Below are 27,541 nucleotides of genomic sequence, written 5' to 3'. Positions count from 1 at the left end.
CTGAACTCCGTATTGGTGAAGTTGCACTGCCTGTGGTCCCTGAGACCAAGTTCTTGGGGCTTATCTTTAACCATAAGCTAGCTTTATACCACACTTTAAGCTGCTAGGGTCAAATGTACAAGAGCACTGAACATCTAGTGTGTCCTCTCTACCACCACTTGGGGAGCAGATCGATGTTCTATGTTAAAGATATATTGTGCTCTTATTTGATCGAAACTCGACTATGAATCACTGGTCTATGGATCTGCCAAACCCTTGACCTTAAAAATGCTGGACCCCATTCATCATCAAGGACATCATCAAGAGAAAAGATGTTGTTGAAAACAGAAGGGCTCTCCACCTAATTCTCCTCCAAGTAAATAAAAATGGCCACTGATATAGTAATACTTTTGAGGTTTCCATTCTAATGTGGATGACATCAAGATGCTGATTGATTCTTATCATCCTGTTTGTCTTTACTTACAGGAAGCATTTTGAAACCTGTATATATAGTCACCTTTTGGCAGTTTTCTTTATACTGCAGTGACAGGTTGTGTGATGAGTGTGTGCATGGAAGTGTGGCACTGCTAGTTGACTAGCACATGCCCACTCTATCTTTACTACTCAATACACCTTTAGAGGCCATAGCCATCCATGTTTCCTTCGGTCATTCCATCATTGTCTCTGTTCTCTCTACCTGTCTCCTGGAGAGACTAATAAACAATTGAACCTTGATGCTTTTATTGAACAGTTGCTATCTCCTCTTTTAATCCTGGGGGACTTTAATGGGCATAATATTCTCTGGGAAGGTGCTGATATTGATGGAAGGGGTCACTCTGTAGAGCATATGCTCTCAGATCACAACCTTCCTCTTTTCAGTACCAGTGTTTATACTTATTTTCATACAGCTAGTCAGTTTTTTACTGCTATGATCTCTTTATCTACCTCCCTTCACTTTTCCCTCTCTCTTCTTCGAGGGTCAACAGTGACCTATGGACCACCAATCATTTTCCTGTCTTTTTGAGAGAGACTGGCCATTGTCAATGCCACTTCACCCATGTGCCCCAGTGGAAGCTGGACCAGGACAACTGGCCCTCTTTCACTGCCCTCTCAGAACTTGATCCTACCATCATCTGTAAGCCATGAAGAGATGATAACAACAGTAACTGACTTTATTATCCAAGTAGCTGCTTGTCTGTTCCTAAACCCTTGACATGTTTTTTTACAGTATTCTCATCCATGGTGGAATCCTGCCTGCTACATGGTATGGAAGGCTCAGAAACAGGCCTGGGATATCTTTCATTGCCATCCCACACTTACAAACTTCATTGCTTTCCAAGCAGGCCCATGCACATGCTCGGTAGGTAAGATATCAAAACCAGAAGGAATCTTGAATTAAGTTCACAGCCTCTTTCACCACCAGTTCCAAAGAGATATTGGACAAGACATGGAAAATCAGTGAGCAGTGTACTTCTGCTCCCCTTTTAATCTTGCTGTCTGATGGACAGAAAGTTTCTGATGTCCACTGCATTGCCAATACTCTTGGCAAAAACTTTTCTCATACATCTAGCACTTCTGTTTCATCCTCCACCTTCTTGGCTTTCAAGACTCAGGCAGAGCATTCACCTCTTTCTTTTTGGGCTGATCATCTCTGTGTGTATAATCACCCCTTTACACTCATGGAACTCAATCTTGCTCATCATCAGTCTAGCAGTACATCAGATGGACCTGATGTTATTCACTGTGAGATATTGTACCATCTTTCTCCTGCTTTTTTTGCTATTCTTCTGGTTGTTTTTAACTGGATTTGGCAGATGAATGTTTTTCCTGGTGCTTGGCATCATGCTATTGTCCTTTTCTTTCTAAGCCTGGGAAGGATCTCAAGATTCTTTCAAACTATCATTCAGTTGCTTTGAAGAGTTATCTCTGTAAGATCTTGGAGAGGATTGTTAATGCTCATCTTGTTTGGATTCTCAAATCACACAACTTCCTCTCACTCACCCAATGTGGGTTCCAATGACAGAACTCAACTGAGGACTACCTGATTTGACTTGAAACATCTATCAAGGAAACCTTTCTCAAACAACATCATCTTGTTTCTGTATTTTTTTACCTTCACAAAGTTTATGATACTACGTGGAGGTATGGCATCCTTCAAGACCTCCACTCATATTGGTTGTTTGGCCATTTGCTCATGTTTATTAAACAATTTTAATGGACCAGTGATTCCAAGTCTGTGTTGGTTTGACACTTTCTTGTTCTTTTCCACAGGAACTTGAAGTCTCTCAGTGCTGTGTTTTGAGTATCACACTTTTCATTACAAAGATTAATGCTATCACTGGACAACTCCCCCCTACAGTTGGAAATGGTCTCTATGTTGACAACTTCTTCATCTCGTGTCAGTTGTCAAGCATGAGGTTTATTGAGCAGCAGCAACAGACTGCCTCAATTACTTACTGAAGTGGGACACAGCAAACAGTTTTACCTTTTCAGACTCAAAAATTGTTTGCATGCACTTCTGTCTTCCAACAGGATATTCACACTGATCCCAAGCTCTATCTTGGAGTTGTGCTTCTTGTGATCTCAAAGGCAAAGTTCTTAGGGCTTGTGTTTGCCCGTAAGCTGACTGTTAAGGGTATGAGGGCAATGAACATTCTCTGTGTCCACTCTTTCACTTCTTGGGGAGTGAATTGACATTCTATGCTAAAGATCTATTGTGCCCTTATTTGATCAAAACTGGACAATAGATTTATGGTCTATGGCTCTGGCAGGACCTCAGTCTTGAAGATGCTGGACCCTGTTCATCATCAAGGACTTCATCTGTGCACTGGAGCTTTCCACACTTTTCTAGTCCAGAGTTTGTACATTGAGTTTCATGAACATACTCTCTACTTCCACTGTTTGCAACTGTCTTTACTGTATGCTTCAATACTTCAATCCTTACCACAGCATCTAACTTCGGTTTATGATTTCCTTCCTCAGTGGGCCATTCTTTTTTCAGAATAGATTTTCTGCATTTGTTCCTTTGGCCTTTGTAGTGTTGGGTGAATTGGGTCTGCTCTTGGATAACATTGCTGTATTAACTGGTCAGCCCATCTCAACATGGCTTATCATCATCCCCAAGTGTGATCTTTCTTTGAGTCATCTGAAGAAGGTGGATATTCCTGATTGGAAGTGTCATCTTCTATCTGCTGTACATCTTTTGAACCATCCATATAAATGAGAATGGAAGGATGGTGACTTTAATTAGGTGACTCTGTGAGCTCTGCCATGGTTTGTTGTAGTTCATTGGTTGCACACAGAATCCCCTCTAGTGTTTTTGTTCACTGCCAAATTGTACGTCATTTATCTTGCTCTGGATTACATAGAAGCTGTGCAGTACACAAACTGTACTATTTATACTGGCTTGGAATCACTTTACATTAATTCTCACCATGTTCTCATGAATATTCAAAACCAACTCGCCCATTTCTCTCTATCATCTACTTTTATACAGCTTTTTTGGAATCCAGGTCATGTTGGTATTCTAGGGAACAAGCTCACTGACATTGCAACTAAGTCTGTCAGTTCTGGCACTATCACTGCTGTGCCTATTTCATACATTGAGTATGGTCCTGTATCCAGTTAGCAGTAGACTTTGAGTAAGCAGTGTAATAATAAGCTTCTTCAGATCAAGCCTTCTATTGCTTTTTGGCCATCTTTCTTCCATAAGGATCAGAAGGAGAAAGTTGTCTTGGCTAGGCTATGCATTGGTCAGTTTTTTTGCTCATTGTTTTTTTTATATGGGACTGATGCACCATTGTGTGGTTTGTGTGACACTCAAGTCACAACAGCTGACATTTTACTTTCATGCTATCATTACAACCATGAGCAATGGCATTAATTTATACATTTCTTTACCACAGGTTCACCCCTCATGTTGGACAGTGTTATTGGCAATAATGACACTGTCCACCTTACTTATGTTTTTGAATTTTTAAATGTCATTGGCCTTTTTAATTCTATTTACATTTTTACCAGCTGTTTAAAGTTTATTTAGTTTTACATTGATTCATATTTGCATTTCATAGCGATTTTACTTTTATTTTTACCATTTGCTTGATGCAGATAGCCTAGTTGCTTTTCACCAATAAACGTCAACCAACCAACTTCTGTGCTAAGTTAGGGCTTTTTAGCCTTCACAACCAGTATGATTAAAATAAATGAGATAAAATATGTACAAGCTATCTCTAAAAGTAAAGATCTAAGTGACACATCTTGTATTTTATTGATGCATAATCATAATATCATCAAAGAATATTTGAAAAGGAGTAGTTAATCTAACTTTCATCTAAATAACCTTCTTTAGAACTTTAAGAAGGCAACCATGATGCATGGAAATAACCACAAGGTAAAGAGATAGCTAGTAGTCAGAAAACAGGAAGCAGTAATAGTACAAATAGCAGAAGTGCAGTTAACAAATTAGTCTCAACAAGATAAGAGACTGAATAATAAAAGAGAAAAATGGGAATCCAGGAACCTGGCAAAAAAAGCACCAACAAACTCAATGGCTTATTTTGAATAACTTTTCACAAAGTGAGATTTTACTATCCTTCACTTCAAAAAAATTTCATAAAGCACTATAACAGTGAAAGAAATAACATTTTTTAGGCCTTGTATGCTAAAATGTTTGATAGTTTTTATTTCATAGGTATTTTGTCAATGTGCCATAGTAGAGACCTGTAAAATTTGTTTATAGGTTACACAAATTTTACATAAATGCTAATGAGCCTTTTTGTTTCTGCCTAAATCAAGGTTTACAAGATAATATACAACAAATGTCTGGAAGTATTTGAATTCAAATTATGTTGTTACATTACATATTAAAGTTTTATGCATAAATTTTTAGTTATAGTTTCTCTGCTGTTGCCAACAAAAATAAACTAAAGTACATTGAGGAACCTGATCTTGTATTTTCAACTAACATTTAATATCATTGTTTATTAACCTTATGAATATTTATGTTTTTATACTTGTGTGTATTTCTGTATATATATATGGAGTATTACATGTATATATGATTAAATGTCTTATACACCAGATAATCATTAAAATAATGCTTTGGTTTTGTAACACATTATCAAAAATAACCTGTTAGACAGTATCACTTCTTATTGGTCTAAACGTTTAAAAATGAATACATAAAAAAATTTGTTGGAGCAAATTTAAACTAACAATTTATTTATTCCTGTAATGATAGTAGGTGGAAGTGCAGAACATTCAGACCTGTCAGTACAATTGAAGATAAACTGAAAATTTTGAACTGGCTGCCATCTATTAGATTTTATGTGAACAAAGCTTTAGTGCAACTACTATGGGCATTTTTTAGTACAGATCTCACACAAAATCATGTTATTTAATGTAAATTATCATTTTAAGAGTAAATCATACACATAATTGAAGTGGGTAACCATGTAGATTTAAGTCTACTTGTGACTGATTTTATTTTTTTTACATTTTGAAATTGTATCAGAATTATGTATCTTTCAAAATTTGTATTGTTTACTGCAGGGATTTATACATTTTGATAAACAGTTTAGAAAAATGACTTTTATACTCCAAATTTCCAAAATTTGGTGTGTGGGTGTGTGTATATATATATATATATACACACACACACACACACACCAATTTTTTTTAATTTTGTTCATTGTTTCACCTTCGTGACTTCAATGCTAATGTACACAAATGTTTGATATTAGTTGTGTATATTAACCCTGATGAAGCCACAGAGATGAATCTTTGGTTAAAATAAAAAACCTTCTGTATATGACTAAGAGTATAAATGACTTTTTTTTGTTCTAAACTGTTTATTAAAGTTATATATTTACATAAGACATTTTGAAAAATCAAATTAACAAATACAGTAATTGCTCAGTTATGATGGAGATTAATTATATATGAAAGTTTGAATTCTAATTACATACTTTTTTATTCAGTAACTGAATTTCATGTTTAGAAAGTAACCATTTAAAATTCATGCAATAAAACTGTTACTGTAGTTCAGTCAGTTGATGCCCACCAGTGGCAGCACAGTGGTTTTTCTGGAGACTTCTACTGCTGGAAACCAGGTTTGGTATCTGTGGTTTGAAAGGGCACAGATAACCTTTTGTGTAGCTGTGTGATAAATAACAAACAGCAATAGTAATATGACTTCTCTGCCATCTGCAGTGTGAAAATAAATTATGAACAAACTTGGAATAATAAACAATTAGATGCCTCTCTTTCAATCAGGACAAAGGTATATCAGTATTTAATTTTCAGTCTTTTAATTCCTTACTCATTGTTTCTATACTATGACCTTTATACTCTTAAGAACCACCTCTCATGTTAAGATTCTTCCTGGATGTCTGTTGACTAGGCTGGTTGCATTAATTTTATACACTTATTAGGTTTCAATGATGGGTATTTTAACTCCAGAATTAAGTCTGGTATTTACTTTATTCTCCATTAAGAACTTTCTTCAACCAGGTACAGGAAAATGCTTCACTCATTGAACTTGGCTGTTTAACTACCATTTGGGACTACAAATGACAATGTGTATGATAGTCCAGGATTTTTTTTTTTTTTGTACACCTGTGTATTATGTAGGAAAATATAGAAGAGGTCTGGTCATCTAAACACATTGTATGGATTTTGATTGTAATTTAGTTTAGCATAAATTATTTTGAGTCTTGTTATAGACAAACCTATATTATTTGTACTTCTAGCTACAAGAGAAGTTGATTCCTTTGAAGAAAGTTCCTCACCTACCATTTTGAAGATTGATATAACAAAAGAGGAGCAAGAGGAACAGTGTGATGGAGCATCAGAGAAAAATGAGGTAATTTGTAGGTTAAACCTTTTATAGTTGTGTTGTTAAAGATAATATGTAACTGTAATTGTGTCTTTCTTGACTTTATTTGTGGGTAATCTAATTATTATGATAAGTTTGTAGTCACAAGCTTAAAAATCCACAACATATGTGCTGCTTTGTTGTCAACAGGCTCACTACAACCTGTTTTCTTCTTGGAGGAATACTGCTAGTCCAAAAGAATTTAAATAGTCTTGTGCAAATCTGAATGTAAAAATGCTTTGTGAATAAAAATAACCAGAAGCCAGCAAAAATCCTGGATTTTGTTTGATGTGATAACATTGTTAGGTTTCTACAACAAATTTACTTTAAAATGCAAGGAATAGCTATGGGTAGTAGGGTTGCTGTAGTGTTTACTGTAATTTTCATGTATGCCATTAAGACAAAAGCCTTGGCTGATACATGATAAGGAACAGTGCCAGTTTTCTGGCTGTATTTTATTTACATTATTTATGGGATTTGCAATGATAGTTTGAACACCTTAATAATGTTTCATCAGTTTGCAAGCCAGGTTCATAATAATATCAGATTTACTTTTGAGTATGTACAGTTTGTGGATGCATCTGCAGCTGTACTGAATAGTAAGTTGGTAAGTAACATGTTCAAAAATCTCTCAAAAAAAGATGCTTCTTCTATATATTTTCTCTCATCACCCAAGGGCTATGATTTTTAGTCAGTAATGAGCTTTCAGAGATTTGTAATATCACTGATGATTTCAAGGAGTTGATTTTCAGCAGATTTTAAATTTAAATGGTTATCCTGAAAGATTAGTTAATAAAATTTTCATCAATCCTGACAAATTAAAAAACCCAACAGAAAACAGGAAGAAAGTGTTGCATTTCTAACACTTTTTATTGATCCTGTTAATACCATCATTTATCATTAAGAATGGTGTGAGGGAATCAGGTATGCCTATATGTCTGATAGAAAGGCTTGGATATTTGCTTAAATCTGATTAGTGTGTTCAGCATTTGAACCTCATAATCACTGTCAGAAGAACAACAGTATTTTATGTGATCTGGGATTTCTGTGAGATGTATGGAGGAAGATGTAGTTTACAGTACATCTTGTGGGATTTATAAGGAAGAGCATATTGAAGAAACTGAGAGACCTGTAAAAGAGCATTGCATGGAACATCTTTGTGCTAAATGTGTGGATGTGATTGATAGGAGTACATTTACAGCACATTTAATCAGTCAACATGGCATACCCAAATCTGATCACCCTTTCTGAAAATGTCACAGTTTCCTAAACAGGAAGTACAAGAAATACCATCTCGTCAAATCTAAGAAGCTTCAGTCGGTAAGAAGAGAGGGTTGTTACTTTAAATGGTGGATTTATGAATATTTGTATGCAAATGTTTTGATACTTTCTACTTTTTTTTTTGTAATAATGTGTATATGTGCTTTTATCTCATAAACTGATCCATTAACTGAATAGGGTTTTCCAGTTATTATTTGTTTCAGTTATTCCAATAATCCAAATATTATAATGTTAACCACTATCTCTGTTTCCTGTTGAACATAAAAACTAGGTCTTGGTGGTGATGGAAATTGCCTTGCGATTTGAGGATCTCTGGTTCAATTCCCATTACTGATAATTTTGCCTGCTCTTCATTTGTTATTGTAAAACTACTAAGACAATCTGCCAATGTGGCTAATTTTGAACTACCTGCTAAAGACAAGATGGCTGCCTGAAAGCACCATCACCAATTCTCTGGCTGCTTAAGTGTTAAATTAACTATTAACTTTTTTTTTAATATCACATTATGTTTCTAATGTATAATAGTGTAAATGTATCTTTTTAATATTGTATAAACTGCCACAGTTTTGAAGAAAAGTCAAATGTTCAGACCCATGGTCCCCAATATATTTTGTTACAAAAACTAAACTGTTTTCTTTTATAATATAAATATGCCTGAATTCAAAAGAGAAATCTAAGATGTTCAAAAGCTCTTCTTATCCATCTTTGTTCGTGAAATTAATAACTTTTTAATATTTATAAATAGTCCTGATATAAAGTCCAAAATGGCCAAATCCCACCAATCCATTCATGTTCCATAACTAAATAAATATATTCTCTAATGATGTACAAGATGTTTTTGATAAGATATCTTTACTTTTTGTCAATACACATCAACAAACTAGAGCAAGAAAGAAAGTGACACTCAATAACCAGCATTAGCCTTAGGATCACTACCCTATTATTGGTAACATACATTTATTTTACAGAACCAACTGGATTCTTTAAAATGTATGGTGGTAGTTTTCCTTTCTGAAACAATGTTAATGTCTTTATAGTTATGCCATGAAATTTAGGTTGACAGTTTCTTTTCATCATCCCAATGTAATTGGTATAGCTGTATTTAACATCATTATTATAATTGCTTAAATTAATATAATGTCATACTTAATGCTCATTAATAAAACATTTCATAAAATTTTGCAAATCTGTGTTTGAAAGTTGGCAGTGAGTGATAACTACCCACTCATATTATTGTTATAAAAACTTGACCTAGGAACTGATAAAGTAGTTTCCTTGGCCTAACCAATATTTGTGTATTTGCATGTGCTTTCACTGTAAAAGTTCTGCTGTTCTAAGTAGCCATCTTTAACCTGAATGACAAAAACAGTCGACATTTATGTGGAGGTGAAACTGCAGTAAAAATTTTAGGCTAATAGTCTACATGACTTTTTGCATAGGTGTGTGTAAAAATTTGTCAAATTTGAGCAGTTTTTTTAGGATAACTTTGCACTTGTGATTTATATTTAGATTAAATTTGGTACCTACTAGTAGGTTATAAAGATCTATCAGTGTTCTAAATTTGAAAAATAATCCATAAAAGCTAAGTATGTTTTTCAATAAAATAAATATTCCTTACCTTCAGTGTAAAGAAAAAATATATGAAAATTCAATCAAAATTGGAGATTTTTGTGTGTAATATTTCTGGATGGATTACTGTATATTTGGTATGGGAAATACAGGTGCAGTAGAAAACAATTGCTAAAAATATTTTTTTTTTACCATAGTCCAAGTTGCAGAAAGTGGAAAATTGCTAAATTATCACTCATTAATAACACAAGTTTTGTCCTTCATGCTATTTCATCCACATAGCACAGTACCATGTCTTGTTATTTATAAAACACTGACCCATTTTTGGGCTTGGCATGGCCAAGCGTGTTAAGGCTTTCAACTTGTAATCCGAGAGTCGTGGGTTCAAATCCGGTCGCACCAAACATGCCTGCCCTTTTAGCCATGGGGACATTATAATGTTATGGTCAATTCCACTATTCGTTGGTAAAAGAGTAGCCCAAGAGTTGGCAGTGGGTGATGATGACTAGCTGCCTTTCTTCTAGTTTTACACTGCTAAATTAGGGACAAATAGTGGGGATAGCTCTTGTGCAACTTTGCACGAAATTAAAAAAAAAAACTGACCAATTTTTAATTATTTTCCATCATATTTTTTGGATTTTTGCCCATGTTTGTATTTTTGGGTATTGGAGTAAAGAAGTTATCTTGAAAAGATTTCCTGTTGGCTAATTTCATTACTCAAGTTTTTTATGGAGACTGAGTTAATATAAATTAATATTTTTACTTTTGGTTTCATTAAAATGAAAGTGGTTATTGGATGTTTCCTTTACAATAGTTTCTTGTCTTAATGTCTTTTTATGTCATTCCAAGATATTGAACTACAAGTAACAGAGATGAAACTGAGTTTCTGTATATTTTTTCTGTGTATTTTGTTTGCTTAAAGAGTCAGACTTTAAAAATAGTTTAAGCACTATTCACAAACATAAGTATGAAACTTTTATATCATCATGTCTTAAGCTAGTGAACTGTAATGATAATAGTATTTTTTATTTCTGTTAACCTTTTCAGTGTGTTGTTTCATTGTAGAACCAATCTGTTCAAGTGAAAATGGAGAAGCCTGGTGATCTGTTACATATTGATATTATTTCAAAGTTTAGTTACAGTGATGATGAGGATCAGGGTAGCTCACACTGTAATGTTATGAATGTGAAAACAGAAACTGGATTTCAAAGAGATATTGAATCTAGATTAAAAGAACACCTGGTAAGTAAAAACATGTAAAACTCATATTCCTTGATACTGGCTTGACACTAGTTACAGGTTTGGTTGAACTGAGTGACCTTTTAATCCTTAAAAAACATAAGCATTTCTATACTCTAAATGTTAATGTTTTTTTCTATTTTTGGGAAATTAGCCCAGTTTTCAGTAAATATTACAAGACTTTTGTACTCAGAAAATCAGATTTTCTTTGGTCAACACTTTCTTTGCAGGCATTTTTTTTTTCTCTGTGCATGTTATCAGGATTTAGTGAATTACACTCAGAATTTAATTAACTCACTCAGCACAGTGTCAGTCAATTTATACTTTGTCTCTTTATACTTGTTTGAGATGTTTATGATACTTCTTACTGTCAATATAGTATGTATATCTTCACAAATTTGGCAGTCTTTCACTTACAAAAACTTGTATTTTCTGGTGAAGTATTTTTAATAAATTAAAATAAAGTTCTACCCATTTATATATTGAACATTTGTTTTGAATAGACCATGTGCAGAGTAATTTTAATGTTAAATTTAAGAATACTTTTTTCCATCTCAACCATTTCAGACTTTTTTCAGTGAATCTTCATATCTTATCTGATGTTTTCTCTATCCTATCTCTGTAAGGGATCAGTCAATTTCATCAATTTTTGTAAACATCCAAAAAACATTAAATAAATTTCAAGTACCCTTTCTTACTTTCTAGAACGACTTCAAATTGTAACATGAAATTACATTTGTTTATCCCAAGTAGCTTTAACTCGTGACAGTATGCACCATTATAAGTTGTAAATCACTTGGGGAACGTGCAGCCCACATTATGATATCAAATTATGTTACCCATGCATTGCTCATGTGTGCATTGTGACAAATTTTCATTTTATCATTATTTATTTAATTTATGTAATCTGACCCTATTTTCATATTTTAGTTACTTTTGTAATAATAAAGAATAAACATGAAAAACAAAAAAGAAAGTTCTTACTCAAACTTCTTTTTCTTGCTGTCTAATGTCAATAACACGACCCTACTTTCTTATATTAATGGTAGTAATGCACTAAATAATTTGTATTTAATTATGTAATGCACCAAAGAACATAGACTAATAGTATACAAAAACTAGACAACTTCCCCTAATTATCAAATGTTTTCTGGCTTTCTGACCATGCAATAAGAGCTGTTACAGATTTATCAAAGCTCGTTGTCAACTTCCCACAGGAATTAAGCTTGCACTTTGAGAGAAATTGATGATTATCTGTTCAGAACATAACATTATGCAATGCATCATTTGATAGAAGAAAACCTTGACTTTCAATTGATTACAGGTAAAATATAAGAGAACTGTTAACAAATTCTGAAAGAGAGGATGGGTCTGGTAGGAAGGACCTGATTTTCTATTCATTAATTCTGTATTTGAACAAAATTGAAGCCTATAAAGATTATGGTTTGTCTGAGCAGTGACTGTTTTATTCAAATACAGAATTATTGAATTGAAAATCAGACCCTGTGACATTTCCCTTAATGTGACATATATAACACATCTCAGCTTAAGATTTTCCTTCCCAACTAACTATTGGTAATTTACACCAGTAGATGTTATCATTACTTGAATGTGTTATTTTGCCATTAGTCAATTATCCAGTGAAAAATCTACTATATAGACTAATTTCTCTATTGCAGTGATGAGCTCTCACATGATGTACATGTAACTAAGTATTCTATTTAGAACTCCTATGTTATTACCAGTATTTAGGGTTGCATATGAGTCAATTATAGTATCCACAGGTCAAGCTGGTATTTTGGAATGCATAAAAGCTAATCATAGCATCCACGTATACATAATAGTAGAAACAGTAAAAAATTGATTGCTACTAATAAACAGCACAGACAGTGCACACATTTTATTAGTGATCTTCAGAAAATGTGTTCAGTAATATTTAGTATTTTTGATTTCATAAAAAATATGATCTATGTTATATAAGACCCACCATGGCCAGATTGGCTTAGGTGTTTGACTCGTAAACTGAGGATCTCAGGTTCGAATTCCCGTCACACCAAACATGCTTGCCCTTTCAGCCATAGGGGTGTTATAATGTGATGGTCAATCTTACTATTCACTGGTAAAAGAGCAGTCCAAGAGTTGGCAGTGAGTGGTGATGACTAGCTGCCTTCTCTCTAGTCTTACACTGCTAAATTATGAACGGCTCGTGCAGATAGCCCTCAAGTAACTTTGCGCGAAATTCAAAAAACAAAAGGAAAAACAATATTATATAAAGTTTGTGTTGTTTTATACATTTAATTTTGTTTTTTATGATTAATATACCTCATTTGCAAATTAAATATTATACAATAAAGCTAAATTTATGGTATTGGAACTGAATTTTTATTCAGATTTTCTGGCATAAGTATACTTAAAATAAGTAGTAATCTAAACTGTCATGTACTCTCAGTGGATGTGTTCTACTGGGCTCTTACTTCATGTATGTAATTTCAAGGAAATCCATTAAGAAATACCAGAGGTGTATCTCCAATTTCTTCTTATTCACACTAAAAGAATGGAAACTTTATTTGATAGAGAAAAAAGATACTTAATGTTTATGTTGGTGTTGTTTTTTTTAACTTGGTGCATTGACAGGTCCTTACAACCTACAATTAGAAGTCTCACCTGGTTTATGTATGAGCCACATGTGCAAAGTGATTCAACAAAAACTGCTCAAAGTTGACAAATTTTTGCACATGCATATGCAAAAAATCATAATAAGGTATTGGTGTTGCACTTCTAATCCTGTTTCACCTAAGAATAAGAGCAGACTTTTTCAGTTTCTTGTCATTTAGATTAACTTTATTGTGACAGGTCATGGGTCAAAGGGCATGCCATTATGTTTATTGATTTGAATGCAAAATTTTATTGAATTACTATTTTATGAATTTATGTCAATAACTTTGGTATCAAATTGTAGATTATAATTCAAATTTTAGTATTATGTGTTAATTAATTTCTTGATTTAAAAATAAATGTTAAAAGAACATACCTATCTTTGTGAGTATCGCAGTATGTTGAATGCAGCACTGGTTCAAATTAGATGTTTGTGATGACAAAATACAAAATATATAGTTTTGTACAAATTAGGAACTCAAATTGCCAATATTTACAAGCTAAAATACAAACTAAGAATTTTGTATCTTTTTTATTTTGCTGAGATATGGCTTATGTACTGAATCAAACACAGTGGCCCTGTTCACCTTTTTTCAATTTTGGAAATGGTCCCTTGTATACATTTACTTCAATATATGACATGAATAACTTCAATAATTTGCTTGAAGGCATTTCATTCTTTTGAGCCAAGATTTCAAGGAGATAGTTTGTGTCTTTAGTCTGCTCAAAATTCCATAATTTTTTGGACCTAAATCCAGCTTAATTACTAAGTTTGATAAATTACACTGGAATTCTATGGTACTGATGTAGTAATATGTGATTTTTTTTGGTTATTGAATTATGTATATATGTAAAATGTAAAAAATATTTTTGTCACATCCTCCCCATTCAAAATGTTTAAATGCCTAGCAACTGAGTACAAAGGTCATAGTTAGAAGAGATAATTGTTTGCTTTACTTCTTTATTTACTATTCTATGTTTTAAGAAAAATAGGTTTAATAACTTATTTCTAAATAGTAATAATATATGTATGTATGTATATGTTGTATAATAATTGAAATGTGACTGTATGTTACAAAATACTGGTCTATCAAAACACAATAGAGTTTTACATTATTGAATACAGCAACATGAGTGAACATGCACTGCAAGAATGTAAGTTCCGTAATATTAAATATAATAAATACAATAAAATATAATGAAATAATAAATATGTAAGCATATATAATATTGTGAGAATTAAGTTATTTAGACTAAACATTTCTGTTTTTGTGTTGTAATCTGTAGTCATTCTAGAACAAACAAGCATGATTTATATTTCTCAATTATTTTATGACAGTTATAAGGTCAGTCAAATTGACAGACCCCATATAGTTAGGATAGAGAAATTAACAGACAGAATATAAAATCTTACTAAAAATAAACATTTGAAATGCACTTAGGATGTTTTATAGGTAACACAAGTAATATTTGAGATTTTGGGGATGAGTAATAGTTTTATTTTTAATTGTAACATAAAATCACTCTGCAGTTGGACTAGTATCAAAACAGACTTGATATTTTCACAAACAAATCTTTAGTACAAATACTTCATTAAAAAAATTATAATTTTTTGTGTATAATAAATTTGTAATCTTTACTAAAAGTCTACCAGATTGTTTGAAGTTACACATACAGCATCAAAAGTTATAGTATAAAAACTTAAAATGTGCAAATGTGTATACATACTCATGTATATTATACCAAGCTCACATTATACCAAGGTTTTAATCTGTCGAATGATATATTATGTTGTTTTCTGCACAGAAAATTGTGTTTTGCTTTCAGTTTCAACATAATTCCCACATGAAACACCTTAACGATCTTAGCTGAATTCTTAAAGGCTCTTTTCACATTGTTAGGAAGTTTGAAAATTTGTGACAGTTATGGGAAATTATCTGATTTTGTGTGCTATTATTCTGTGTTTGCGAGTGCATTATTTAATTAAATAAAGCATTATTTAGTGCAGTTAAAACATTAATATAGAAGATTAGGATTACATTTTGTTGACTTCAAAAGAAAAAGGACAAAGAAAACATATAAGAAGTAAGAAATATTTTTTTATTATTATATAAGTTAGTAAAACATAAACATCAGAAGCTTCTTAGGTTCAGTTAGGTAAAACAAATAATAATAACAATTTTTAAGAAGACATGCTCAGGAGTATACTGTGCATTATGTAATTTTAACTGCACACTTGCTAAGTAATTTACAACTAATATGGTGGGAATATTAATTTAACGTGGTTTAAAAACCAACGAAATACTTAAATATAAGCAGTGTATATTATTTCAAGTTTAAAGCTATTTAGGATAAACAAAGGTAGTTTCATCTTATGAGTTGAATTCATTCTAGAAAGAAAAAGAAAAGTGTATAACTTAGGTTTCTTTCATTTTATTTTTTGATAATTTCAAGTTCAATCAAATTTATCAACCTTGTGTAAGGATTAAGTACAGAAACTAACAGATAAATTATTACTGTTTACTGAAAAACGTTTCAAATATTTAGGATGTTTTGAGAGAAACTTTCAAACTAAAAAAAAATCAAACTTTGTTCTAAAAAATGTGAAATAATATTTTTAAAGCATTGGCTTTCTGTTGGTTTTAAATAATGTTGTATGAAATAAAGGATAAAACAATTTGCAGTTTCTCAAAAAGAGCATGTGGCAAGTGGATCTGATTTTCTGGGTTATGATTCTGTAAACAAAGAACATTTAAGGCTCTTTATGTTAGATTCTGTCTTATTAACCTCTGTATTGTAATAAATAAGTAATCTAAATGAAATTCTTTACTACTCAGAGGAATGGTAAATAAACTGAAGAAGGGGGTAGACCTAGAGAAAAAATGCTAATTCTCATACGAGAGGAAATTGAAGATTCTTTTATAAAATTAAGAACTTAAAATTTACATGATATTACAGTTTGATTAACTATTGTTTGACACCATGTTTTACATATAAGGCAAATTAATTACATGTTTAATGTAAATAATTCTCTAAAAAGTTTTAACATGCACTTTGACCTACATGTCATGAAATGGTCATAAAATTTGTTTAAGTTATCAGTGATCTTCTAAGTGTTACTGTACTATATGAGAGAAGAAACTTGAAATATATAGATCGATATTTATTATGTGTTTCCATACTTTTACTTGGGAATCACTGAGTGAAAGGTTTTAAAGTGATAAAGTGACAACAAAACATTTGAAAAGGTTTCAAGGTGAAGTTTGCCTTATAATGAATGGGGAGAACAGTACTTGTTTCTATAAAATGAAACATTAAGTAACTCCTAACTGATTGGTGTTTGTTATCTTTCTTGTTCTTCATGTATAAACATTGTAAATAATTGGTTGAAACATATTTCTATAGATTAATGTCTCTAACGTGTTTGGAGAATGTATTGTTGTCATTTATTTCTATAGATGGGATCCTCTGAATACTATTGGCCTGATAGAATCTGAGACTTGTATAAATCTCCAGAATATAAATTTAACATGTTAAAACCAATAATGAAATAACTTCTGATCACCAGAATTGTAACTAAACTTGAAAAATAATATATAAATAAGCATTATAGTTTAGTCTAAATTATGGCACTTATATATATTTATTTAACAGGTACAGAAACATTAACTACGAAGTATTGATGTTAATTAACTTGTTGAAGTAGACAAACAGTTAGACTTCATGATAATCAACCACTTCAAGTTAGAAAGTATCTTTTAACAGTTAATCCAGAAAGGTACGAGCTTGAGGTACTCACTAAAAGTAACTAAGGTTATTGTGACATTACCATCATATTTCAACATATGGTTTTAGACTTAATCTACTAAAAATTCTCTTGAATGTGGTATGTGACCAACAGTTTTTTTCCAGTGCTTTTCTGATCTAGTTTTCATGAAGTTTGAAACTGTGAAAGCTACGTCATAATTAATTATAGCTTTAATACATTGATATTTGTGTTGGTCATCTTAGAGCATTTAAAATACATTTAGATGTCTATTGAACAAAGTTCTGCATGATACATTTATTATAATATATTTTTGTGACATCATTTATATCTATTTAAAACATAGAGAGCCATGTGAACATCTCTTATGGGACTCAGATTTCTGGTTATCATGTTATGAAACAAAAAGATCAATTTAAAGATGGCCTAAAATCCCCAAACAACATTTGTGAAGAAACAGAGTTAATTGAAAATAACTTTAAAGAATCTAACATGCCTGAGTGTGATGGTAAGCTATATAGTTGTAGGAAGACATTTGATAACCTAGAACAACAAATGAGGATATTCTTTGGAGAGAAATTCTATCATCCCACTATATGTGGAAAACACTTTGGTATAAATACTGTCTTACAAACACATCAAAGAATAAACACTGGAGAGAAACCTTACAGTTGTATACTTTGTGAGAAGCTGTTTGGAACAAATATTGAGTTAAAAATACACCGAATAACACACACCAGTAAGGAACTTGACAGTTGTGTAGTGTGTGCTAAAAAATTTATATTTAGGTGTAAATCAAAACGACACCAAATAACGCACACTGGTAAGAAACCCTACAGTTGTTTAGTGTGTGCTAAACAATTTATTCTTAGGTGTAAATTAAAAGAACATCAAAGAATACACACTGGGGAGAAACCTTACTGTTGTACAGTGTGTGGAAAACACTATGGCAAAAATAGCGTCTTGAAAGCACATCAAAGAATACACTCTGGGGAGAAACCTTACAGTTGTACAGTGTGTGGAAAAAAATTATAACAAATGGTAAATTAAAAAGACATAAAAAAGTGCACACTCAGATTAAATGTTACAGTTGTACAGTGTGTGGAAAACAGTTTGGTGCAAATAGTACCTTAAAAACACATCAGAGAACACACACTGGAGAAAAACCATATAGTTGTACAGTGTGTGAAAAAAGTTTGGTGCAAATGATAAATTAAAAATACATCAAAGAATACACAGTGCAAATGATAAATTAAAAATACATCAAAAAATACACAGTGGAGAGAAACCTTACAGTTGTACTGTGTGTGGAAAACAGTTTGGTACAAATAGTATCTTAAAAGCTCATCAAAGGAGACACACAGGGGAGAAACCTTATAGTTGTACAGTGTTTTGAAAGCACTTTTTAACAAATGGGGAATTAAAGAGACATAAAGAAGTACACACTAAGTAGTAACCTTACAATTGTGGAGTTTGTGGAAAACAATTTTTAAGTAACTTTAGCATAAAAATACCTCCGAAAATACATATTGGGAAGAAGGGTTACATTTGTCGAAGCATCCCCTGTATCTCAGTAGTAAATCTAAGGGGTTATGTTACTAAAATTCTATTTTAATAACTTTGGCTGGCACATCACAGGTAGTCTGTTTTGTATCTTTGTAACGTACCATATAACATTAAAAGGTCCATCTTAGCTGTTGTATTCACTTAATTAAACATTCAAAAAGGGCCTTATCATTAAAATTTTTATCAAGCATCCTTTAAACCCCCTTAAATTAACAACATCTGCCATATTTGAAGACAACCTGTTCCAAAATTCATTCATCAATATAGAAAAATAAGACATTTTAACTGAAGATGGCTTTGATTAAATTTATGTTTATTTCCTCTAGTCTAAGCATTCTCATCACTGAATATGAAAAGTGACTCTTGTAAACATGAATCAAGTATATAATCTTTCTTTTTTTCAAGCAAAATCAAGTTCAGAGAATTTGACTTGTCCTCATATAACATTTTTATCCCAAGCATCTTCCTAGTATCCTTCTTCTAATTCTTTTTACCAACAATTCAGTATCCTTTCTGAGGAATTACAAATACATCAAAGAACACACACCATTATGTATCCTTACATTTATATACTTTCTAGAAAATAAGGATCAAACAACTGATTAAAAAGATCTGAAAGAAAACAGGCTTGTTAAAAACCTTAAAAACGTCTTTTTATAGCAAAATGTTTAGATTAAATTGGTATGTTTTGAATAAGAAATAATACACTTTATTGTGAACATACTTGTATGTTAAAACAACAGGAATAGGTATCACCTTGTCTCACACCTGAAATAGCCCATGAAAATGGTTAGAAAATTGTATACAGTATAAAGTTTAGATTTTCCAATACTGAAAATGCTAAATGCCAAATAATATGTTCAGTGTTCCTCCAAAATCAAAGACAGTGGAATCAAAATGAGAAGAGTAAGATTTAGCATTCAACATAGATTTTTTGGTCTTACCATCTATAAAAAATACATGCTAAGTAACCTTTCGTACATGAAGAACATGAGGAAGATAAAAGTTATAAGTAAAACCTTTTGCATTGTTCTGTCCACCATATTAAAAAAATAAAGAATGTATGTGAAGTAGGAAAGGGAGGTATAATTTATTATTAACACACGTGAAGTAGGAAAGGAAAGTGTAATTTATTATTAACACTTCTACTGTGTTCCATTTCCTTAAGTCAACTACTGAGTGTGATTACAGTTTTCTTACTTCTGTAATGGAGAATTGCCCTGTAACAGAATGTGATAAAATGGTAATAACAGTTGAAAAAATATTAAGATGCATTTGTCAGAAAATGGTTGTAGAGAACAGTAATTCTGTATATATATAATGAAGTATCAAGAAGGTTTCTAACTGACCACTGTTTGTTATCCTCCTGTTTATTTTAGTATAGACTCTGCATAATGTTTAGAAACAGTTTGTTTTTATTAACATTACAAGATGTGTTGAAAATTTGCTGCAGTAATTGATGTTTAGGGATTTACTTTTATCAACACTTATAGTCCTCCAAATTTTAGAACTTGGGTGATAAAGAACCTTTTTTCTCTTAAGTTAACATACTTAATCCAGTAATTATAATATTTATAGAGAGAAGAATTTGTTCTTAACTTGTTAAAAGAATAATGTATTGTAAAGCAATTTCATTTTGTTTAAATCTTGGAATTTCTATATTTAACTTACTTGTAGACCCTGTTAGCAGAAACTTTTATATGGTATTGATATAAGTCATTGTATAAAGTTGACACACCTTGACAAGATTTTCTGATAACAAAATGTTTGAAGTGAGAAATTATATTAAAATATGTCTGGGTAGTTACTGGTTATAATTAACATAGGAAATTTTAGACTCTACTTGCTCTATACCTCTCTTATGCTACCATTAGTTTGTTTTCACTACTGTTCCGGTGCAGGTGGAAAAGTTTGTATGAAGTGTGGAATTATGAAAATACATCATAACTATAATTTAGTTTTAATATGTTTCATATTGATATTTTTGTCAATCACATAAGAACTTTAAAATATATTTAGATGTTAACCAAATAAAGAAACTTATATTATTAACTGTGTGTTGTCAGAGAAGAATTTATTTGGTCTTCACCTATTATTACTTCTGCTGCATCCATTGGATTACTCCATTCAAGACACTATCAAATCCAGTTTTCAAAATTCAACTAGCCATTTGAAAACCTAACCAACTATGGTGGGAAATACCATGGGATCATATCAATTCCAGTTCCAAATCATTTTCAGAGTAAATTGATTGAATTGTGAACAACAAACTGTCCATTTTGCTACATGTCTAAAGGAATGTACTTTGACAACAAGAAACCTACTAGGTAAGAAACATAACTATAAAGTATTGTCCCATCCCTCCTGAAGTGTAAGCATTTGACATTGAGACAGAGTACATTTTGGGAACTGACTTCATAAGAAAACAGTGATGCAAGACTAGACTAGTTTAAAGTAGTACCAGATACTTTGACTTGAAAAATTCTAAGTAGTGAATACATAGTACTTACTTCACTGGAGGTTAAACTTCTAAAAAGAAACTAGGATAGTGGCCATTGTACAACTGGGAAGTTTAATACATGTATCAGGAGCTACTGCCATTACTTCTTCATCTAGTAACTATATCCTAGTGGAACTGAATACTGTGGCATATTCCAAGGAATTTGTGGTTCGAAGATCTCTCCTGGATGTGAAAAATGTGTCATACTTGACTTTACTCAGAAAAGACTTGTATCTGCTTGTTGTAAAGCGTAAGGTAGCTATGATGTTAATGCTGATAAAAATGGATTCCATCAAGGTGACTGTACAATTCATGCCACAAGAAAAATGAAGAAGAACCATATGATGTCCTGAAAGACATTAATGATGTGGTTATAGAACCCAAGCAGGTAGGTTTTCCAAACTAAAAGTCTTCTATCTTATTCATCTTTGGAAGTATGTTGGCAAAAAAAAACACCTAACTTGGGAACTTTAATGAAGAAGCTAGACCTGTTGAGGAGTCCAGAGGTTTTTGTGGAGATTACTTGGAGAGGATCACTAAGGTTATGGTAACCAATAGACTCATTCAACCACTTGCCCAGAAAGAAGTAACCTACCAACAGCATAGCTAGTGAAGATAAGGGATAATTTGCCATTTACAATAGATTTTGGGGGGGAAAATAACTAAAAAAACTGGAGAACAGAAACAAACTGAGTGTTTTCATTTTTTGTAGTAGGATTTATTAACAGAGTTTGCAATATATTTTGAGTGATATAATTTGTTTATCAGTTCGAGGGGAGTGAAAATCTTAATGTGAGGGTTACTATACAAAGAAAATTCTATTTAATAACAATATCACTAAATTATTTTATAAAGCATTTTCAGTCAGACCCAAGCAAAATTAATTGGTCTGCATTTTCTAGGTTAACTTATTACCACCACTCTCTTTTTCCTTAAGAGTAACATTAGCAATGCTATTTTACACTATGTGTTGATGTTAAATAAATATAATGCAAATGAGATGTGTAAATTTAAAGGGAATTGAAGGAGAATGGTAGGCAAGGAATATCATAATCACAGATGGCTGTACTAGGATAAAATTAATTTCGTCTTGAATATCATCATTGGATGACCATTACACTTGCAGTTGTACAAGTGCAAAAGGATTATAAACCCAGTACTGTCTACTGCTTTTATATCATATTTAATTATTGCATTTGAGTCATCAAGCACAGTTAGTAATGACAGGCTGCTTGAAGCAAGCAGTGGTAACTTATAAACTTTTAATTATCAGGTTGTGGTATTGGAGACATTTTTTATTCATTATATGTTGATGTTTCTAATATTATTTAGATTTCTTTTGTTATTTTGCATATACAAAAATAAAGGTATTGTAACATAAATTCCATATCCGCTGATTGCATCAGGAATCTATGTATATACTGGAATTTCATTTCTTTACTCAATAGAATTTCAGTAAATAATAGAAATTTGGGTCTCAACCAGGATTTGATTTATGAGCAACCAGCAAATAGTAGACATTGCATTTGAGGTAGAAAAATTTACGGATAAATTTATTGTATATCCTACCTTAGAAAAAGATGTGTAGTCTTAGAAATCATCTTGAATTAAGGGCTAAGGTTACTATTACAAAGGCAAATGTAATGTGTATGTTAGTACATCATTTTGTAAATAAAAAAATGTTAGGTAAACATGTGCTAAATGATCTATAACTTGTGGATTCACACATTCAAATAGAGTTGAGAAAAACAGAACATTAAGTAAGGTTAAAGGAAATGAAACTTTGGGCATTACATTTTCAAAATTAAAAAGAAGTTAAGGTACATAGGCTTGAAAATGAAGTAAAAATTAATGAAGTATGTAAAAGTATATGATTAGTTCTGTCTATTGAGAACAAAAATGTTGAGCACTATTTTCTAAATTTTAAAAAGTTACACAAAGTTCTATATTGTATAAAGGAAGTTGAATCATAATGTTAGAAAAGGTGTTGCTGGAGAAAGCACAGTAGGTTTATTCTCCCCCCCCCCTTGTTGCCCAAGCTGTTGATGATGATCATGTCAAGTAATTGATCTTGGAGATTTATGAGTTTGTCTCTGAAGCCCATAGATCAGGAAAAGTGTTCTGTTAAGTGGTGTAAATCAAAAGTTGTCAGTGAAGTCTTTAAAAATTTTGGATAACTAGTTCTGGCTGACCAATTCAAATTTTGAATGCCAGATAATGTTTAGACTTGTTTGGATGAACAGAAAGTTGAAGTGTTACATAAAGCTGCAATCCCAGCTGACTACTATATTCTAACCCAAAATCCATTTTTATTTTTAAACAACTCATTTAGTCATAATAAGAAAACCTCTATGCATTTGAGTTCTATGCCAACCAGAACCCCACTCAAAGATTGATAAGTGTGAGTAGGGTAAACCAAATTGTGTTTCACAAACTGTCTCTTATACTTGTAATGTTAGATTCAGGTCATCTAGTTCAATATGCAATTATTTTTTTAAAAAACTGGGTCATATTATTTCTGTAAGTTGAAATTTAGAAAAGAAGAACTAGGCCAAGTTTGAGGTCAGTGCCTTTGTGGTACTTGAACTGCAACCATACCTAACATCTGAAGTAGTGCACCCTGAAGATAAATGTCCTGTGAACAAAGTTGACTGTATTATGAAGAGCCTCATTTGACAGGCTAATTGTTGAAACTATTTATATCTGAAGGATTTATTTCACCTGATTGTGAGACTGATGGTCATTAGGCCATTACAATTTTGTATGATACTGGAGCTACTCAGTTCTTGTTGTTAGTGGGTATATTCTTTATATTTGAGTAGGCCTTCATGCCAGTGTATCCATTAAAGTAGATGGGTATTTTAATGTCCTTCTTCATCATGTGAACTTGAAATCAAATTTGAATAAAAGGTCTGTGAGTGTCAATGTGGCATTTAAACTTGTAATTGAAGATCTTTCATTACTGCTAGACAATGATTTAGCATGATCTAGAATTTCAACAGAATACCTTGAGCAGGATGCTCTAAAATTGTTTCCAGTCTATGCCATGAGTTTGGTGATTGGTAAAATCTTTTTGAAAGCCTCTAAAGAAGAAGCACCTGACATTGACTCCTCAGAAATTATTGTGCATCATCAAGTTGCCCTTGATGATTTTGGATGTCAATCATCAAATGTTGGTAATGCAACTAAGAATTTGGAAGAGTTGATGATCCAGAAGATTAAGTCAATTGAAAAACAGTAGAAAGACCCTGAACTCTCACTCTTTTTTTTGCAATAATGCCTTGTCTTGAGATGAAGGTGATCTTGATTCTAGTCTGTTGTTACAAAAAATAGGGATTCTTAATGAAAAAGTGGAGCTATGTGACACATCAGCAAATAAAGAGTAGGGAATGAATCATCACATTGTACTCCTTCCCAAGCATTGTTGAGAAATATTTAGTTTAACTTGTGAGAACCCATCAGCTAGACATTTAGGTATCAACATTAAATAAAATTATCCGTAATTTTCATTGGCCAAAGATTTGATAGCATGTGTCTTAATATTGTTGTATGCATATCAGTTGTCATCTGGTGGGTTAACCAAATAAAAATATCCCCAAAATGCCATTGAGGCCTATTCCAGCATTTGAGGAACCAATGTCAGGAACAAGTTTATTTATTTCTTATTGAAAATAAAGACAGGTAATATTTGTTGACAATCATAGGTACTTCCACTGGGTTCCCAAGGCAGAACAACTTCAGAGAACCACAGTGCTGCAAGTCATTGTAAAAGCTTTAACTTTTTTCTTTTATTTCAGTAAATTTATTTAGGAATGTCTAGTCTGATCAAGTATCTAATTTTTTCTGGATTTTTTTTTAAAGGGTAATACATGAACTAAACATCAAACAATACAAATTTTGATCATACTATCCCAAGTCCAAAGAAGTGATAGATTCTATCAGCCATTGAGAGATGATATTCTATTTTCTTGACAATGACTAAAGTTGGAATGATAGGATCCATTTATTGTTGTTTTACATTTCAAGAGGCCCTGCTTCAATCCATTTAGTTTGGTGCTAAAAAATTGTGCATTTAACCAGAAATAAACTTTATGTGGAACTTGATTATTTTGCTTTGTTGCAGTCGTTCATTTTCGTCATGAGGCAAAGGGATGGAGAGCATGGGTTCAAGCATTATAAGAATTATACTAATGGTAAGTGGGGCTAATGCGTGCACATTTGTTCACAGAGATAATTTCTGTCTGTAACTATTCATCAAGGGTTTACTAGCATTCTTCAAACTGCTTAATTTTACGTTACAAGAAACATTAAATTTAAAGCTATGTAAATACTAATATTTTATACTTAATATTTCACAGTTTATTTTGTTTTCTGTCAGTTGTATTAAATCAGATTTTGTTTATTCTTTTTTCAATTATAGTTGAAAGCAAAGTGATACATTTCAATAAGGCTAAAAATATTTTCTCACATTATTCATTATTTTACAAGGTCATATTGAGCACTCGATACACAAGTTCGAATCCCCGTTTCATGAAACGTTCTTGCCCTTTCTGCCATGGGTGCATTATAACATTTCAGATAATTCACGGGTAAAAGGTTTGATGTTTGATGCCGCAAAGTAACTACGCCATTGGTAAAAGGCCGGTAGCAAAGAGTTCATTGTGGGTTTCCCTGACTAGTTGCCTCCCCTCTTGTGTTTTTACAGCCAATATTCGTTAGGTAGCTTAGTGCGAAATTCCAAACTAAACTGATCGTTATTTTTTAATATTTAAAGTATTTTTTGCAATAATTATTCATATTTATAATTTTATGTATTTTCTATCGTAAATGGATTAAAAACACCAACAAATATTAATCTAAAAGGAATATAGTTTACTCAAACCACACTGAATTTGGGGAAAAACAAAACTTTCTTCTTCCAATATTTATCAGCATTGAGAAGAGTGTTTTGAATTTCGCACAAAGCTACACGAATTCCCGGCGCACCAAACATGCTCGCCCTTTTTTCATCCGTGTGGACGTTATAATGTTCGGTTAATTCCACTATTTGTTAGTAAAAAGAGGAGCCCAAGTGATGACTACCTGCTTTCCTTCTAGTCTTACACTGCTAAATTTGGGACGACTTGCGCAGATAGCCCTTTTGTAGTAGCTTTGAGCGAAATTCAAAACACACCAAACCTCCAAAATATAAATTATTAATTCTTTATGTAAAACCATTAGTTGATTTATTGTCATTATTCTTCAACTCAAGAATTACTAATACTTAAAACTGATTTTATGAGAAGAAAACCATTTAAAATAATAATTATTAAAAAATGTTGACTAAGATTGACGTAAAATCGAAAATTCAATTGCTTGGTTTGAATTACGCGCAAAGCTATTTCAAAGCTATTGGCACTGTGCGTCCTCAATTTAGCAGTTATTGACGAAAGAGAAAACAGCTAGTCAACATCACCCCCTGTAAATGCTTGGGATACTCTTTTATCAATGAATAGCAGGATTGACCGTTTCAACATAACGCCCCCACGGTTGAAAGTACGAGCATGTTGAATAATACGGATTTGAACCCAGGTTTGACAATTCAGTGAAAGTGCCTTTTTATCAATTCCATAATCTTCCATTTCTTTATAAATGAAATTGAGATCGTTTGTTTCATTCATTACCTTAAAATTTTGCGAAGTTAAACTTAACTGGTATGAGCGGTGGCGTATCCTCTCATTAATTATTTATATCATATATTTTCATCTTCTTTTGCAAGGTAGAATTCACTTAATCTCTCTGAAACACCAAAGAGGCGAGTGTAAATGTTTATTTCTAAACATCTCTGGTTATTTAAAATTATAAATCTAAAATCCTACCAAGAATGAATAATAGTACACAGGAGGTATTAAATTTGAAAAGAAACTAAAAAATATTTATCTCTTAATTTGTAGGAAGTAAAACTACTGTACATATTCGCGTGAGAACAATTTTTAAAATAATTCATATTTTGTGATTCACTACAAGCTTAATCATTATCTTTATGTTAATAGATTTAAATAGTTAATATAAACTACAATATTCTTCAATATTAATTATTTAATTGATACAAAAACCTCACAGTTTGACCATT

General features: G+C 32.0%; 1 protein-coding gene across 1 annotated transcript in view; it reads left to right on the top strand.

Annotated features, from left to right (window-relative positions):
• The window catches only part of LOC143226300 (uncharacterized), a 29,012-nt gene extending 8,031 nt beyond the window's left edge, over positions 1 to 20,981 (top strand). Inside the window, exons 2-3 of the mRNA XM_076457091.1 lie at positions 6,729 to 6,841; positions 10,769 to 20,981. Coding sequence (XP_076313206.1) covers positions 6,729 to 6,841; positions 10,769 to 10,963 — 308 coding nt within the window. The 3' untranslated portion in view covers positions 10,964 to 20,981. The remainder of the gene's footprint in view (positions 1 to 6,728; positions 6,842 to 10,768) is intronic.
• Positions 20,982 to 27,541: the final 6,560 nt, after the last annotated feature.

The sequence above is a fragment of the Tachypleus tridentatus genome, chromosome 9 (assembly GCF_004210375.1).
Source record: "Tachypleus tridentatus isolate NWPU-2018 chromosome 9, ASM421037v1, whole genome shotgun sequence".
NCBI classification, from domain to species: domain Eukaryota; kingdom Metazoa; phylum Arthropoda; class Merostomata; order Xiphosura; family Limulidae; genus Tachypleus; species Tachypleus tridentatus.
This window is presented reverse-complemented; position numbering and strand designations above follow the sequence as displayed.